General features: G+C 46.2%; 3 protein-coding genes across 3 annotated transcripts; all 3 read right to left on the bottom strand.

Moving 5' to 3' along the window:
• Nucleotides 1–2,596: 2,596 nt before the first annotated feature.
• Nucleotides 2,597–3,562, bottom strand: LOC138785213 (olfactory receptor 6F1-like). Its single transcript, XM_069960892.1, has one exon. The coding sequence runs from the start codon at nucleotides 3,560–3,562 to the stop codon at nucleotides 2,597–2,599; it is 966 nt and encodes a 321-aa protein (XP_069816993.1).
• A 3,371-nt stretch (nucleotides 3,563–6,933) lies between these two features.
• LOC138785205 (olfactory receptor 6C74-like) lies at nucleotides 6,934–9,048 on the bottom strand. Its single transcript, XM_069960880.1, has 3 exons — nucleotides 8,964–9,048; nucleotides 7,985–8,091; nucleotides 6,934–7,890 (listed from the first exon to the last, which is right to left on the bottom strand). The coding sequence occupies exons 1-3, from the start codon at nucleotides 9,046–9,048 to the stop codon at nucleotides 6,934–6,936; spliced, it is 1,149 nt and encodes a 382-aa protein (XP_069816981.1).
• Nucleotides 9,049–13,263: 4,215 nt separating this feature from the next.
• LOC138785198 (olfactory receptor 10J4-like) lies at nucleotides 13,264–14,181 on the bottom strand. The gene has a single exon (XM_069960868.1). It carries the CDS (start codon nucleotides 14,179–14,181, stop codon nucleotides 13,264–13,266), a length of 918 nt encoding a protein of 305 aa, XP_069816969.1.
• Nucleotides 14,182–15,296: the final 1,115 nt, after the last annotated feature.

The raw sequence follows: 15,296 nt of genomic DNA, 5'->3' as shown, positions 1-15,296 counted from the left end.
GCCATCTATGTAATATGAAGTGGGGTAATGTGTATGTGTGAGGAGAAGGGGGGTCAGGGGGATAGTGTGTGGAGAAGGGGGGTCAGGGGGATAGTGTGTGGAGGAGGGGGGGTCAGGGGGATAGTGTGTGGAGGAGGGGGGGTCAGGGGGATAGTGTGTGGAGAAGGGGGGTCAGGGGGATAGTGTGTGGAGGAGGGGGGGTCAGGGGGGATAGTGTGTGGAGGAGGGGGGGTCAGGGGGGATAGTGTGTGGAGGAGGGGGGGTCAGGGGGATAGTGTGTGGAGAAGGGGGGTCAGGGGGATAGTGTGTGGAGAAGGGGGGGTCAGGGGGATAGTGTGTGGAGAAGGGGGGGTCAGGGGGATAGTGTGTGGAGGAGGGGGGGTCAGGGGGATAGTGTGTGGAGAAGGGGGGTCAGGGGGATAGTGTGTGGAGGAGGGGGGTCAGGGGGATAGTGTGTGGAGGAGGGGGGGTCAGGGGGATAGTGTGTGGAGGAGGGGGGTCAGGGGGATAGTGTGTGGAGAAGGGGGGTCAGGGGGATAGTGTGTGGAGAAGGGGGGTCAGGGGGATAGTGTGTGGAGGAGGGGGGGTCAGGGGGATAGTGTGTGGAGGAGGGGGGGTCAGGGGGATAGTGTGTGGAGGAGGGGGGGTCAGGGGGATAGTGTGTGGAGGAGGGGGGGTCAGGGGGATAGTGTGTGGAGGAGGGGGGGTCAGGGGGATAGTGTGTGGAGGAGGGGGGGTCAGGGGGATAGTGTGTGGAGGAGGGGGGGGGGTCAAGAGGATAGTGTGTGGAGGAGGGGGGGGTCAGGGGGATAGTGTGTGGAGGAGGGGGGGGCAGGGGCATAGTGTGTGGAGAAGGGGGGTCAGGGGGCATAGTGTGTGGAGAAGGGGGGTCAGGGGGGATAGTGTGTGGAGGAGGGGGGGTCAGGGGGATAGTGTGTGGAGGAGGGGGGGTCAGGGGGATAGTGTGTGGAGGAGGGGGGGTCAGGGGGATAGTGTGTGGAGGAGGGGGGGTCAGGGGGATAGTGTGTGGAGGAGGGGGGTCAGGGGGATAGTGTGTGGAGGAGGGGGGTGGAGAAGTAGGGGTCAGGGGGGATAGTGTTTGGAGGAGGGGGGTGGAGAAGGAGGGGTCAGGGTGGATAGTGTTTGGAGGAGGGGGGGTCAGGGGGATAGTGTGTGGAGGAGGGGGGTCAGGGGGCATAGTGTGTGTGCTGGAGGGGGGGCGCTTTTATCAAGATTCGCCCTGTAGTCAAAATTACCTAGAAACTGCCCTGACTACAGGTCACTTGTAAACATTGACTGTCATAGACACTCACTCATCTTACTACTGCACCGGCTGGAGCTGTCCCTACGTACGTTTCGCCGTATTAGGCTTCTTCAGGGAACAAGCTGATCCGGCAGTAGATCAAAGCTCCAGGCCATCGCAGGTAGCTGTAAGGAGATTGTTCAGATTGTGCCAGGAATAACTGAGCGTAGTCGGTCCATTACGGTAATAGGTCCATTGACATGTTATGTAAGTGTAGCACAAGGATGAATGACTAGACACCGTCCTTGCAATGAATGTTTAATGGTTACAAAGGCTCAGATACAGGCTGGAGACACTATTGTGGCAATGTCCCGGTACTCCTCCCTCTGGTACTACACCCCTGTGCAAGGTAACCCTACATTGTATGTGGACGTGAGATCCAACCCCCTCCCTCACAACAGAACGGTGCACCCACCAGACACTGCTCCACCTGATCTACTTGCTACTTAATAACTGGGTTTAATAAATCAGCCAGGGGCAGGAAGCCTGGTAGAGGCCCTGTGGGTCACCAAGGTGGTGGAGGCCAAAGACACAGCTTCCTTTTATGCATCCTTAATGAGCTTAACCCTCATTTTTTTCAGTTTTATAATTTTAATAATCTATTATAACTTGATAGGATCCTAAAACAACATTGAGGGACCCTCCTTTCTCCTGACAGGTGGGAGCCCTAGAATTAAAGGAGTTGTCCGGCGTTCTGTATTATTTTATATACTGCTGGTGGTGCATAGAAAACAATAAGCATGTTATCCTTACCTCTCCATGCTTCCTCGGTGTCCTCTTCTGGTGCAGTGCCTCCACTTTTGCAGCAAACTTGTTTTGGGAGTGACAGCCCCTCAGCAAATCCCTGTCTGAGATAGGGACCGCGCTATGGCCAGTGATTGGGCTATCACTCCCGAGACAAACTCGTCTTGGGTGTGAAGGCTCTGCAGACAATGGTGGAGACCAGTGTCACCAAAAGAGGACATTATGGGGGGAGGTGGGGTGTAGATGTAAGGATACCATGTGTATTGTTTTATATGCACCAGCAGCAGTATATTAAAAAATACCAAACTCTAGACAATCCTGTTAAGTGATGTATGCACTATCCATACAGATAGTGACTACCCGGGGTATAAGTATCTAAAGATAGATAGATAGAACAGGTCTGGACAGTGGGAGGGCCCATAGGATCCAAGGATGGTGAAGACCCCAGACACATGCCTCTTGGTTTTAGTAAGACCATCATTTCCAGGACTCTAGAAACAGACTCTCCAACCCTAAAGCCAATTCATATCTAAGCATATGACTTAATATTCATAGACTTTTGTCTTTAGTTTTAATTTCCTTCCACACCCTTAAACATTGAATATATTTAAAAATGGCGGCTCTGATCTCCTGGTTCCTCAAGCTATAGATAAGAGGATTGAACAAGGGAGTCACCAGTGTGTAGAGGACAGACAGACCCTTGTTCACATCTATGGAATTATCTCTTGGTGGGAAGATATAAATGGACGTCAGTGTCCCATAGTACATGCACACAATGATCAGGTGGGAGCTGCAGGTGGAGAAGGCTTTATGTCTTCCAGTGCTGGAGGGAATCTTGAGGATGGTCCGAATGATAGAAATGTAGGTGACTATGATATATATAAATGGTAACAGAAGGACGGGAAATGCCTCTACAGCAATGACCAGCTCTACAGCAGACGTATCGGAGCAGGACAAGTGTACAAGAGGAGCGATATCACAGTAGAAGTGGTTGATGGTGTTGAGGTCACAAAATATTAACTTACTTAAAAAAATTGATGCAAAAAGTGCCAAGGTGAAGCCCAACAACCAGCAGGAGGCGACCATCTGCAGCTGATGAGTGAAGGTCATAATGGTGGCATAGTGTAATGGTCTGCAGATGGCCATATAGCGATCCAATGACATGGATGCCAACAGGAAACACTCTGCAATGGTTAGACTGGCCAGTAAGTAGAACTGAGCTATACACCGGGCTACCGATACTCTTCCTTCTCCCACCAGGATCAGCCATAACATGTTGGGCACAATGTTAATGGTGAACAGGAGTTCAGACAAGGACAACTGGCTGAGGAAGAAGTACATGGGGGAGTGGAGGCTCCTGGTGACCCCGACCAGGAGAATCACCAGGACATTTGCTGTCAGGGCCATGATGTGGACGAGCAGGAACAGAGTGAACACCAAAGTCTTAACATTCTGGAGGTCTCCAAATCCCACGAGGAGAAATTCTGTAATTGTCGATTGATTTCTCTTGTCCATTCCCTAGATGGCGAAAGGTGGAAGAAGATCAGAGGACATTAGCTCCCTACTACTGGTCTGTCTACAATATGAGACCAAGCACTGAAAATGCCATTCAACAAAGCCCTGTCCCACCTATCAGCCCACAATCGAAATGATTCTCCAGTCTGATCACCCATGTGTGAGTCTAGTGTGAGCGGGCCTGGGGGAGGTGTGTAAACTGAGGCCGATGTAGTTGTGGTCTGGTCACAGTTTTATTCATAGCTGCTTACCTCCTCCTCAACAAAAGAAGATATACTGTATTATTCAAAGCAGTAAAGGCAGCACGTAATAGAGAAGACCCAACAAAATGCAAAGAACAACTGTGCTCGGTAAACATTTCAAGTAAATAAGGGAAAACAGTGACAACAGGTGACATGGGGATGGGTGATCATCAAGAGGCTCCACTAGTCATAGGGTGGTATTCATACATCATGGATTTTACTAATTCAAATAAGGTCAAGAATATGATCTGAGAGTCAGTTCCTTTTTTTTACTTTAAGGGTCAAATTACACCATGGAAATCGTGTGGAATTACAAGCGGAGTCAGCGCCACGGACCCCGCTTGAAGTTTTGCCTGCTCCATTGATTGAATAGGATGTCTCACCCGCCCTCCGCCGTCCACCCCAAGTAATGGACATGATCGATTCTTTGGGCGGACAGCGGAGTGCGTGTGAAACATCATATTCAATTAAAGGAACAGGTGCGACACGCATCCCGCTTGAAATTCCAGCTTCTGCACGAACCGAAATCATACTATACTTCTGACCAGACATGGTCTCAACCCCCCTCCCCCCCCCCAACAAAATGGCCAAAAGTCACAGTTTTGTTTCAGTTCAAGGAGCTTCTGGTGACATATAAGACATATGTACTAAACCCTCTATATACATCCGTAAGATATTGGACCGTAGTGGCTCACAAATTTAGTTGGAACATAAAAATGGCCTCCATAACACAACATATAGATACCTCAGATTTACCTGGTGTAAATCCTTTGGACGCACCTGATTCACCTAGGTGACAAATTTAGTGCAGATTTGTCTAGTTGTTTGGCCGTGCATAAAGAACGGACATTCATTCTTACATAAGGTATGTATATAGACCCTGCGGCATCTTACCTGACATGATGTGTACAGCTGGAGACCAGATGTATTGTACTGAATTACACAGATGAAGCCACTTTATATAATAACACAAGACCCTCCTGGGACCCTCCTCAGCCTTTCCGCGATAGTCAGGAGATTCATTACTGGTTTCATCCATATTCTACTATTATTAGAAATCTGATGAATGTGAGGAGAATTTATATTGATTCAGACGTAATCGATAACAGTCACATAAACATTATAATAAATTGTAGATTGTATATGTATGAAGTAAATCTAGTTAGTTCATTGCCCACAATGGCTCGGTCAGCAGGGGGTAAAGAAGCCCATGACTATATACAGTACAGCCAATCTTCAGGATTTTAAGCAGGCCTATCTTATCTCCATAGTCCTTTCCAGCGTTGAGATATAAGCTTTGTTGATAATATGTAAATGAGGCTTAAAAGCCCAGGGGGTGTTCCTTAGCACAGTAAGAGCCCAGGTAGGTCCAGCCCATCTCCTCTTATTCCCCACCTCTATGCCTGCCACATCTTCCCCCCTTTGATTGACAGCAGGCACAGAGGTGGTGAGTAAGTGGACATGGGCTGGACTTACTTGGACTCTTTATGTAGTGGGGAACGCCTCCTGGGCACTTGACCCTCATTTACACATTAACAAAAAGGCTGACATTTTGGTTCTGAAAAGGATTATGGGGATAATAAAGGTATGCCTAGAACCCTGAGGACTAGCGTTATCTAGCTATGGCTCTATCTACCTTATGTACAGGGTGTATAACTGCTGACAGGACCTCTTTATGTTTATTAATCTTAGTTGCATATTGTTGTATTGAGTAGGGGACAGGGCAGCCATGAGCTGAGCCCAACTCACCCATTTTACATCCTACTTGAGTGGCACATTCCATCTGACGACACACTCTATCAGGAGAAACAGGCACAAGTCACAATCCAGGCACACACTAAAGATATAGAAGACGGCCAGTGATGGCGCTCCACCCAGTCATGGAACGTGTGCATAGACATTTTTGTGTTACTGCATTTCTGCAAGAGCCAAACTTATTTTCTCACGTTTAGCCCTTTGATGGTTTGTTTCTTGCTGATTTATGGTGTAGTGCCCCAGTACGGGTGGTTATTTCCTGGTGGGAGGTCTTCTTCTTCAGTCAGTAGATGGTGGGAAGAGAGACACAGACAACAGAGAGAGGTCCTACTGCACTGAAGCTGGGCCTGGCCCAGGGCAGGACCCTTGTCAGGGACTATAGACTTAAGTATTCTGCTACACACAGTAGTAAAGTCTTGGGGTGCATACTACCTCACAGGGCGGCCACCAACATTGTGGAAGCAGAAGGCGGTAAGGTAAAAATTAAACGTGAGAGCGAGTATTTTTACACTCTTCAGCACTACTACCAAACTACTCTAAACTATCTTAGCTGCTTTTCCTATTCTTCACTTCTGTCACGTGCTCTTGAAGTTGTTAATATTTTAGACTCGTATTGACTTGTATAGTCCACCAAGGTGGTGGAGGCCCCAGTCAAGTGTCCTTCCAATATGGTTCAAATGGGCTGAAGGTATGGGCCCGTAGGAAGCTTTGTAGTGTCTGCTGGTGTTTCCCCTGTGTTGAATGATTGTGTAAAGGAAAATAAGGAAAGAAGAACATCCATGCTTGTCTCTTCACTTGGATGGAAGTGGAAGAAGATGTTCTTTATATGTGACCAGTGACATATGTAAAGGAAATACAACAGTTACCAATTCATCCCTTGTAGTGATGGTGGGAGATATGGTGTGTCGATTACTGAAGTAGTGATGGTAGAGAGATGGTGTGTGGACCTCTGGACTTCTTGTAGTGGTGGTGGTAAAGAGATGGTGTGTTGATCCCTGGACTTCTTGAATGATGGTAGAGTGATGGTGTGTAGATCTCTGGACTTCATGTAGTGGTGGTGGAGAGATGGTGGGTGGATCTCTGGATTTCACTTGCCATTGTGTCTCAATCGAACTTTATACCTGTAGTATCAATTTGTGACATCTAGCTCAAGGTTTTTGTGTGTAATTTCATCAATATCACCAACATATTCATCTCTAAGGCTATCTAAGACCTGGGCTAGCTTTACTTCTGCATTATTAAGACTATCATCTCCAGGACTATATGAAATGGGTCCTCCTGTCCTGGGGTCAAGGCTTCAATCATCATACCATTGCTTATAAGACTAAATCAGACTAGATCACAAAAAAATACTATGGTAAAAACGTTTTATGACTATATATCTTTGGACTCCACTGGTTTCCACAAAAATGTAATACAACTAAAAATGGCAGCTCTGATCTCCTGGTTCCTCAAGCTGTAGATTAAAGGGTTGAACAAGGGAGTCACCAGTGTGTAGAGGACAGACAGACCTTTGTTCAGATCTATGGAATTATCTCTTGGTGGGAACAGATAAATGAATGACAATGTCCCGTAGTACATGCACACAATGATCAGGTGGGAGCTGCAGGTGGAGAAGGCTTTATGTCTTCCAGTGCTGGAGGGAATCTTGAGGATGGTCCGAATGATAGAAATGTAGGTGACTATGATAAATGAGAATGTTGAAAGAAGGACGGGAAATGCCACCAAGGCAACGACCAGCTCTACAGAAGATGTATCGGAGCAGGACAATTTTAGAAGAGGAGCAATATCACAGTAGAAGTGGTTGATGGTGTTGAAGTCACAAAATTCTAATTTGCTTGAGAAAATGTACAAAAAAACGGCCAAGATGAACCCCAACATCCAGCAGGAGACGATCATCTGAAGCTGATGATAGGAGGTCATAATGGTGGCATAGTGTAATGGTCTGCAGATAGCCACATGTCGATCAAAGGACATGGAAGCCAAAAACAAGCACTGAGCAATGGTTGGAACAGTCAAAAGGTACAACTGAGCTATACACCGGGTTACCGATACTCTTCCTCCTCCCACCAGGATCAGCCATAACATGTTGGGCACAATGTTAATGGTGAACAGGAGTTCAGACAAAGACAACTGGCTGAGGAAGAAGTACATGGGGGAGTGGAGGCTTCTGGTGACCCCGACCAGGACAATCACCAGGACATTAGCGGTCAGGGCCATGATGTGGACGGTCAGGAACAGAGTGAACACTAAGATCTTGACATTATGGAGGTCTCCAAATCCCAAGAGAAGAAATTCTGTGATTGTTGATTGATTTCTCTTGAACATTCTCTAGGTAACAGAGAATATGTTAGATTAGTAATATATGTAGATTAGTGGAAATCAGGCCAAAGAAATACAAGTAGTCTTAATATTAAATGTGTACCAGGAGATCAGCCAAGATCTTGTCCTCCTTCTTACAAAGCTCAGACCATATCTGCCTATATCTGTTAGGCACCTGGCTGCCGCAGGAGCTCTCCCCAACTACTCTGTCTGTAATAGGAGACCAAGCACACCAAGCTCCATCTCAACAAAGACTTACTGCAATGCCCACCTGTTCCCCAAGTCCTACGGGAAATCCTGTTGATGCCCAAAAACATGGCAGAAGGGAAGAGTATGGTCACCATTTTTATACTCAAGGCAGCTATTATTAGATATTAGACAGCCACAATATTGAGACTGTGACAGCCCCAATGCCCCTATAAGAGGGTAATTCAGCATGCTATTGGTTAGAGCTACGGTATTCCCATAACACCGATTAGGCCAATAACATTTCCATACATCACTCCCGCAAGAGTGTCAGCCATGGTGCCTCTTTAACAGTAACACATAACTTACCACAGTGCCCCCATAACAGTGACAGTATCAATGCTAATACAACTGTTTTAGTCCCATTACCCCATAATAGATTCTCGGTACACCTATACCAATGACCTTCATATAATATTATCATATCACAAAGTTCCTATAAGTAGCAGTTGTAATGGACTCCAATGACCGCCAGCCATACTCTCTATAATACACTAGTCATAGAATTCAGTTATCTGATCCCTGATCCTCCTATTCTGACCAGTTGAGGACAGATAGTATGGAGCTTCCCTCTATGAATGACTTGGGAGTGCATTATGATGTGTTACCCTCGGCAGAGGAGATGGTGGAGACCACACAATGGAGAAGACAATTAGAACTGGTAAAAAACGTTCAGTGTTGGAGAGGACAAGTAACCAGAGGATGGTGATCGGGGGGCTCCTCTGTCATGGATTATTCATTGATTCTTACTACCTCTATTGTACTGAAGAATTAGATTTTAAAGAGTAACCTTTTACGGGGGGACAATTATTGGTCTAATGAACGCTTGTAGGAACCTTCGTTCTTGATACTTGTTAAAGTGCCAGCAATAAGGATGGGAAATGCCTGGTTCTTAGTTGGGATAAGTTCACACATCGTCATTATTCGAAGCCAAATAATGTCCGTTATTTTGCAATGACGTCCGTGATTTTAAAATGATGAGCGTCCAAATAGAGTGTGTGAACCTAGCTTTTGTTTGTCAGCTGATTCAGTTATTTATGCAGGCCTGAAAATCATTGATGGCCGGCTCCACATTGCCCTGTGTAAATGGGGGAGGATGAAAGTAATAGGCAGTACTAGTTATCCAGCGATCACTCCTGTGGCCCTGCCTGCTTACAGATTCAGCTCCTTAAATGAGCAACAATCTAATGGATGACTGCTGGTTTCGTGCATGTGTCGTTGATCTAAAAAAAACAAAAAAAAACATGACTTTGGTCTTCAAAAACCAACACCTCGCTTCTGTATTATATTCTAGTTTACCCCATGCACTTCAGTGGAGCTTAGCTGCAGTACCAGACACAACCCCTAGACATGTGTGTCGCTGTTTCTGTAAGGGGTTTTCCCAAGGAACTCCCAGCTCAGGACTCTGTATGTCGGTGTGAGAACAGAGATCTTTAAGAGTCGCTCCCACTGCTGCGATCTGTGTTACATAGGTAGTGTACCATCTGGAAAGCTGATATCAGACTATCACAGAGGCTTAAAGCTAAGTGCCATACGGCTCTGTTATGTGGCCCAGTGCATGAAGCCTAAAGGTTTCTGAACTTAAATCCCCCCCCCAGATCTAAGTTATGCTGATCCTTCAAATGAAAGAATACTGATCCAATTTGACTGAAGGAAAAGGTAATGCACTCCATATACCGTTACTGTAATAATAGAGTTTCCCTATCGTCCCATTGGCATTACAACGTATGGGGGGTATTATCGCCCCTGTGAGCCCCTGGGACGAAGGAATATTTTAATGAAATGAAAAAAGTAAACTTTTATTCCCCTCCTCCAGGAAGTAAATAGGCCCCACCTCCCCACACACCTCAGTCTTTTTTTTCTTCGTTTCTGACCAGCCCTATGGGGCAGGTACATACCTGACGCCTATACCTCCCTCCATTTGAACCTCTGGAAGAAGCAGATTATAAATACCTTTCTTTAAAAGTTACTTTCTTGCTGGCAATTACATCTGCCAAGAGGGTGGGGGAGCTACAAGCACTGGGATCCTCCCCATTCTGCGGTTTCTTCCTGGATTCCTCCCAAAGGTGGCAACCTTTGCTAACATTAATCAGCCTATCATATTACCAGTTTTTTCTCCTGCCGGAGCAGCCCGAGACGAACTGAATCTTTCCCGTCTGGACGTATCATGATCTATCAGAATTTATCTGAACAGGGTGGCCTCCTTCCGCAAGCAGGAAAACTTTTTTATTCTCTTTTCAGGACAGAACAAGGGAAAAAAGGCTTCCAAACCAACTATATCCCGATGGATCTGTGATACCATCGCTCTATGTTATTCTTCTGCCGACCTAACTCCTCTGGAGTTCACTAAGGCCCATTCTACCAGGGCGGTAGCTTCCAGTTGGGCCGAGCGTGCCTCTGTACATTGGAGGATATATGCCAGGCGGCAACCTTGTCGTCTCTTTCAACCTTCGTAAAACACTACAGATTAGAGTCTATCCTGGCAACCAGAACAGCTTTTTCAAGATCTGTGCTATCTGCAGCTGTAATTGAGAACCCACCCAATGAGGAGCATTCGTGCTAATTCCCCATACGTTGTGATGCCAATGGGACCATAGGGAAGCGAAAATTATTACCGTATTTTTCGCTTTATAGGACGCGCCTTTTGATAAGACGCACCCCTGATTTTAGGGGGGAAAATGGAAAAAAAAATATTTTGTTCATTGTCACAGTTTGGAGATAGCAGCAGTGTGATTGGTGCCAATCCCCCCATATAGTGCCCCACATAGTAGCCAATGCCACCATATAGTGCCCCACATAGTAGCCAATGCCTCCATATAGTGCCCACATAGTAGCCAATGCCCCCATATAGTGCCCCCATAGTAGCCAATGCCCCCATATAGTAGCCAATGCCCCTATATAGTAGCCAATGCCCCACATAGTAGCCAATGCCCCCATACAGTGCCCCCATTGTAGCCAATGCCCCCATACAGTAGCCAATGCCCCCATACAGTGCCCCCATAGTAGCCAATGCCCCCATACAGTGCCCCCATAATAGCCAATGCCCCCATACAGTGCCCCCATTGTAGCCAGTGCCCCCCATAGTAGCCAATGCCCCCATACAGTAGCCAATGCACCCATACAGTGCCCCCATAGTAGCCAATGCCCCCATACAGTGCCCCCATAGTAGCCAATGCCCCCATACAGTAGCCAATGCCCACATATAGTGCCCCCCATAGTAGCCAATCCCCCCCTGCGACCAGAAAAACAACAAACAGGCTACTCACCTGTCCGCCGGCCCCAGCACCTCCTCTCCCGACACTCCGGTCTCCTGTCATCCTCCGGCACAGGCAGCGGGGGACAGAGAGACTGCCTGTGCCAGAAGTGTCCTGCAGCCGCTGCAGAACACTTCCGGGACACAGGCACCGTCTCTGTACCCCGCTGCCTGTGCCGGAGGATGACAGGAGACCGGAGTGTCGGGAGAGGAGCTGCTGGGGCCGGCGGACAGGTGAGTAGGACAGCGTTCCCCTCCGCCCGCCCAGCCCGCCCCCTCCATCGCCGCTTAGCCGATCAGGAGCCCAGGAAAGTGCTGCTCATTGCACTTTTCCGGGCTTCTGATCGGCTCAGCTGAGCGGCGATAGAAGGGGCGGGCGGGGCGGGCTGGGCGGGCGGAGGGGATCGCTCAGGGCCGCTCAATATGCATATACATAGTGAGCGGCAATACAGGGGGCGGGCGGGACGTCTTCCATGCGGTGCTCGGCACTGCTTGGGAGCCGTCTTCGCTGTATAGGAGGCACTTGGTTTGTCCTCCCACTTTGGGAGGAAAAAAAGTGCGTCTTATAAATCGAAAAATACGGTATGTTAATTTGTTTTCCCTGAGACCCATTGGCATCACAAGTCACCCTCCCTAGTTATGTCCGTTATAATTGACTGAGGTGTGTGGGGAGGTGGGGCCTATTTATACTTCCTGGAGGAGGGGAATAAAAGTTTACTTTTATCATTTCATTAAAATATTCCTTCGTCCCAGGGGCTCACAGGGGCGATAATACCCCCCATACGTTGTGATGCCAATGGGTCTCAGGGAGAACAAAGTAACATAATAATTTTCGCTATCAACTTCTTACCTGACATGATGTGTACAGTTGGAGACCAGATGTATTGTATATAATTACACAGATGAAGCCGCTTTATATAATAACATGAGATTCCACCTGGGACCCTCCTCCTCCTTCCTCTACTGTCAGGAGATTCATTAGTGGTTTCATCCATATTCTACAACTATTAATAATCTTAATGTGGAATGAATTTATTCATGTTAAAACAGACTTAGAGGCTAAGGACACATTTTTTATTATTCATGCTTTGTACATACTGTATTATGCTGCATGTTCTCCATAGGTCTTTATTAAAAACTGTGATTAGTTTCTTTTCTACGGCCTGTACAGTTTGCTGTGTGAGCTCTATTTTCTCTCTTGTACACAGCCTATATGGATGAATTGTTTCTGCCTCCCTCTCTATCCACAGCCGATGTGAGCTGCCCCATCCCCTTTCCCTATACTGAGCTGGTGTGTAACTTCCTCCCTGACGTCAATCTGATGGACTTACCATTCTCTGAGTAGAAGTTAAATTCTAGGAAATATTTAAAAATGTCTTTTTTGGGCACAGATGGGGCTGTTTGGCCTTAAAATATTCGCAAGGGGAATTTTTGCGAATATTTTTTTTGCCCTGGCCCCATCTGTGCCACCTTCGCGATAGGGGCGGAGAGGGGGCGTCACGGGGTGTGTGGCAGCACGCAGAGGGGGTGCAGGCTCTGAGTGCGCCGCATTTATCATTTTTTCCGTGGAAAAATGATACTGAAACCTATGAGCTCTGAGCTGGTGTAGGTTTCAAAATTTTTGCACGGACAGGCTCCGTGGAATAGGGATTTATGTAGCAATCGGTCTCTACATAAATCCCCTGAGCTCCGGAGTTGAGGGGACATTTGTAAGCCCGGTGTAAAAAACGCCGGACTTCATAAATGTCCCCCATAGTGTATTCTCTGATTTGTTCTATAGCTAAATCCATGTCTAAAACCTGTTTACACTTTATGTGACCAAGCATATATTATGTCTTTATATCCAGTCCATACGTTTAGTTTGTTTTCCATACCCTTTAATGTTAAACATATTTCAAAATGGCGGCTCTGATCTTCTGGTTCCTTAAGCTGTAGATAAGAGGATTGAACAAGGGAGTCACCAGTGTGTAGAGGACAGACAGACCTTTGTTCAGGTCTATGGAATTATCTCTTGGTGGGAAGATATAAATGGACGTCAGTGTCCCGTAGTACATGCACACAATGATCAGGTGGGAGCTGCAGGTGGAGAAGGCTTTATGTCTTCCAGTGCTGGAGGGAATCTTGAGGATGGTCTGAATGATAGAAACGTAGGTGACTATGATAAATATGAATGGAGTCAAGAGGACTGGGAAGGAGACCACAGCAGTGACCAGCTCTACGGCAGTCGTACCGGAACAGGACAACCGTACAAGAGGAGCGATATCACAGTAAAAGTGGTTGATGGTGTTAAGGTCACAAAATTTTAACTTGTTTAAGAAAATGTATATAAAAAGGGTCAACATGAGCCCCAAAATCCAGCAGGAACCGACCATCTGAAGTTGATGTGTGAAGGTCATAATGGTGGCATAGTGTAATGGTCTGCAGATGGCTGCATATCGATCAAAGGACATGGCCGCCAACAGTAGACACTGAGCAATGGTTGGAACTCCCAATAAGTAGAACTGAGCTATACACCGGGCTACCGATACTCTTCCTCCTCCCACCAGGATCAGCCATAACATGTTGGGCACAATGTTACTGGTGAACAGGAGTTCAGACAAGGACAACTGGCTGAGGAAGAAGTACATGGGGGAGTGGAGGCTCCTGGTGACCCCGACCAGGACAATCACCAGGACATTAGCGGTCAGGGCCATGATGTGGACGATCAGGAACAGAGTGAAAACTAAAATCTTAGCATTCTGGAGGTCTCCAAATCCCACAAGGAGAAATTCTGTGATTGTTGATTGATTTCTCTTGTCCATTCCCTAGAGGGCAGGCAGGAATTAGTCAATTAAATAAAATAAGTCAAATTTGTACTTGATGTGTCCCAGGACACTAGACCAGACCTGTCTATGGCTGTAAGGGAACTGGCTGCAGCACAAGACTTCTCCACTACTCTATAATAGGAAGCCAAGCATACAAAGCAAACCCCAGTGTATCGTCTAAACGTCAGCCTAAAATAGGAAATATTAGCAAGACCTCTGCGAGATTTCTATGTTAAGTTAAAGATATGTCATAGTTTCAGTTTAATTTTCTTGGACACATTTGAAAATGTCTTGTTTGTATTATTATGGTGCAAGCAAAAGTCTTTATTAAACATTTTGCTTAATTTCTTTTCTAAAGCTTTTGCAGCTTTGGGGTCCTTACTGTCTCTCTACACTTGTACAAAGCCCCTGTGATTGCCTCTTTTGTATGCCCCCCTCCCTGTGTTAGCTATTGTTCTTTTATCAGCTAAATAATAGAAAATTTTAATAAAGACTATTTAAAAAGTTGCTTTATTTTGTATCCAGGAAATAAGTAAAAAAAAAAATCAGTGCAAATATGTTCATGGCCTTTACGTTCTAAAGACATTCTTCCCTAAAATCTTGCAGAAGGTAAAGGTATACTGACCATTTTGTGCTATTTTACATTTTATAAAAATGTACAAAATATAAATAAAGAAAATTACAATCAGAAAATTACAAAAAAGATTAATTAAAAACAAACGACAGAGACGATTAGCCGATATCATTCATGTGGGCTGATCGTTGCCCTCTATTACGCAGGACGATTATCGTCTGTAACGGCCTATAATCGTTTAGTGTAATAGGGCCTTAACTGAAAAACCAGATGGGAGGCCTACTGGTCGAATAGTCTGATACTGCTCTGTTTATTAGGCCAATTGATCAGCATTAATCAGTTGATCTCATCTTTTAATTAGTTTTAAAAATCAGTGTTCATTGGCTGCACATTGATACAGCAATTGTTGGCGTAACCCCACCCACATGGTATTCCAGCTGCGGAATTGGCTCCTCAACCCCTTCCCAATCCACTGAATTTCCTCCTCACCCTCACACCAATAGGTGGATTCATGTTTGCTGGACAAGTTTTACAGGTA

This window comes from Dendropsophus ebraccatus, chromosome 1 (genome assembly GCF_027789765.1).
Source record: "Dendropsophus ebraccatus isolate aDenEbr1 chromosome 1, aDenEbr1.pat, whole genome shotgun sequence".
Lineage (NCBI taxonomy): Eukaryota > Metazoa > Chordata > Amphibia > Anura > Hylidae > Dendropsophus > Dendropsophus ebraccatus.
This window is presented reverse-complemented; position numbering and strand designations above follow the sequence as displayed.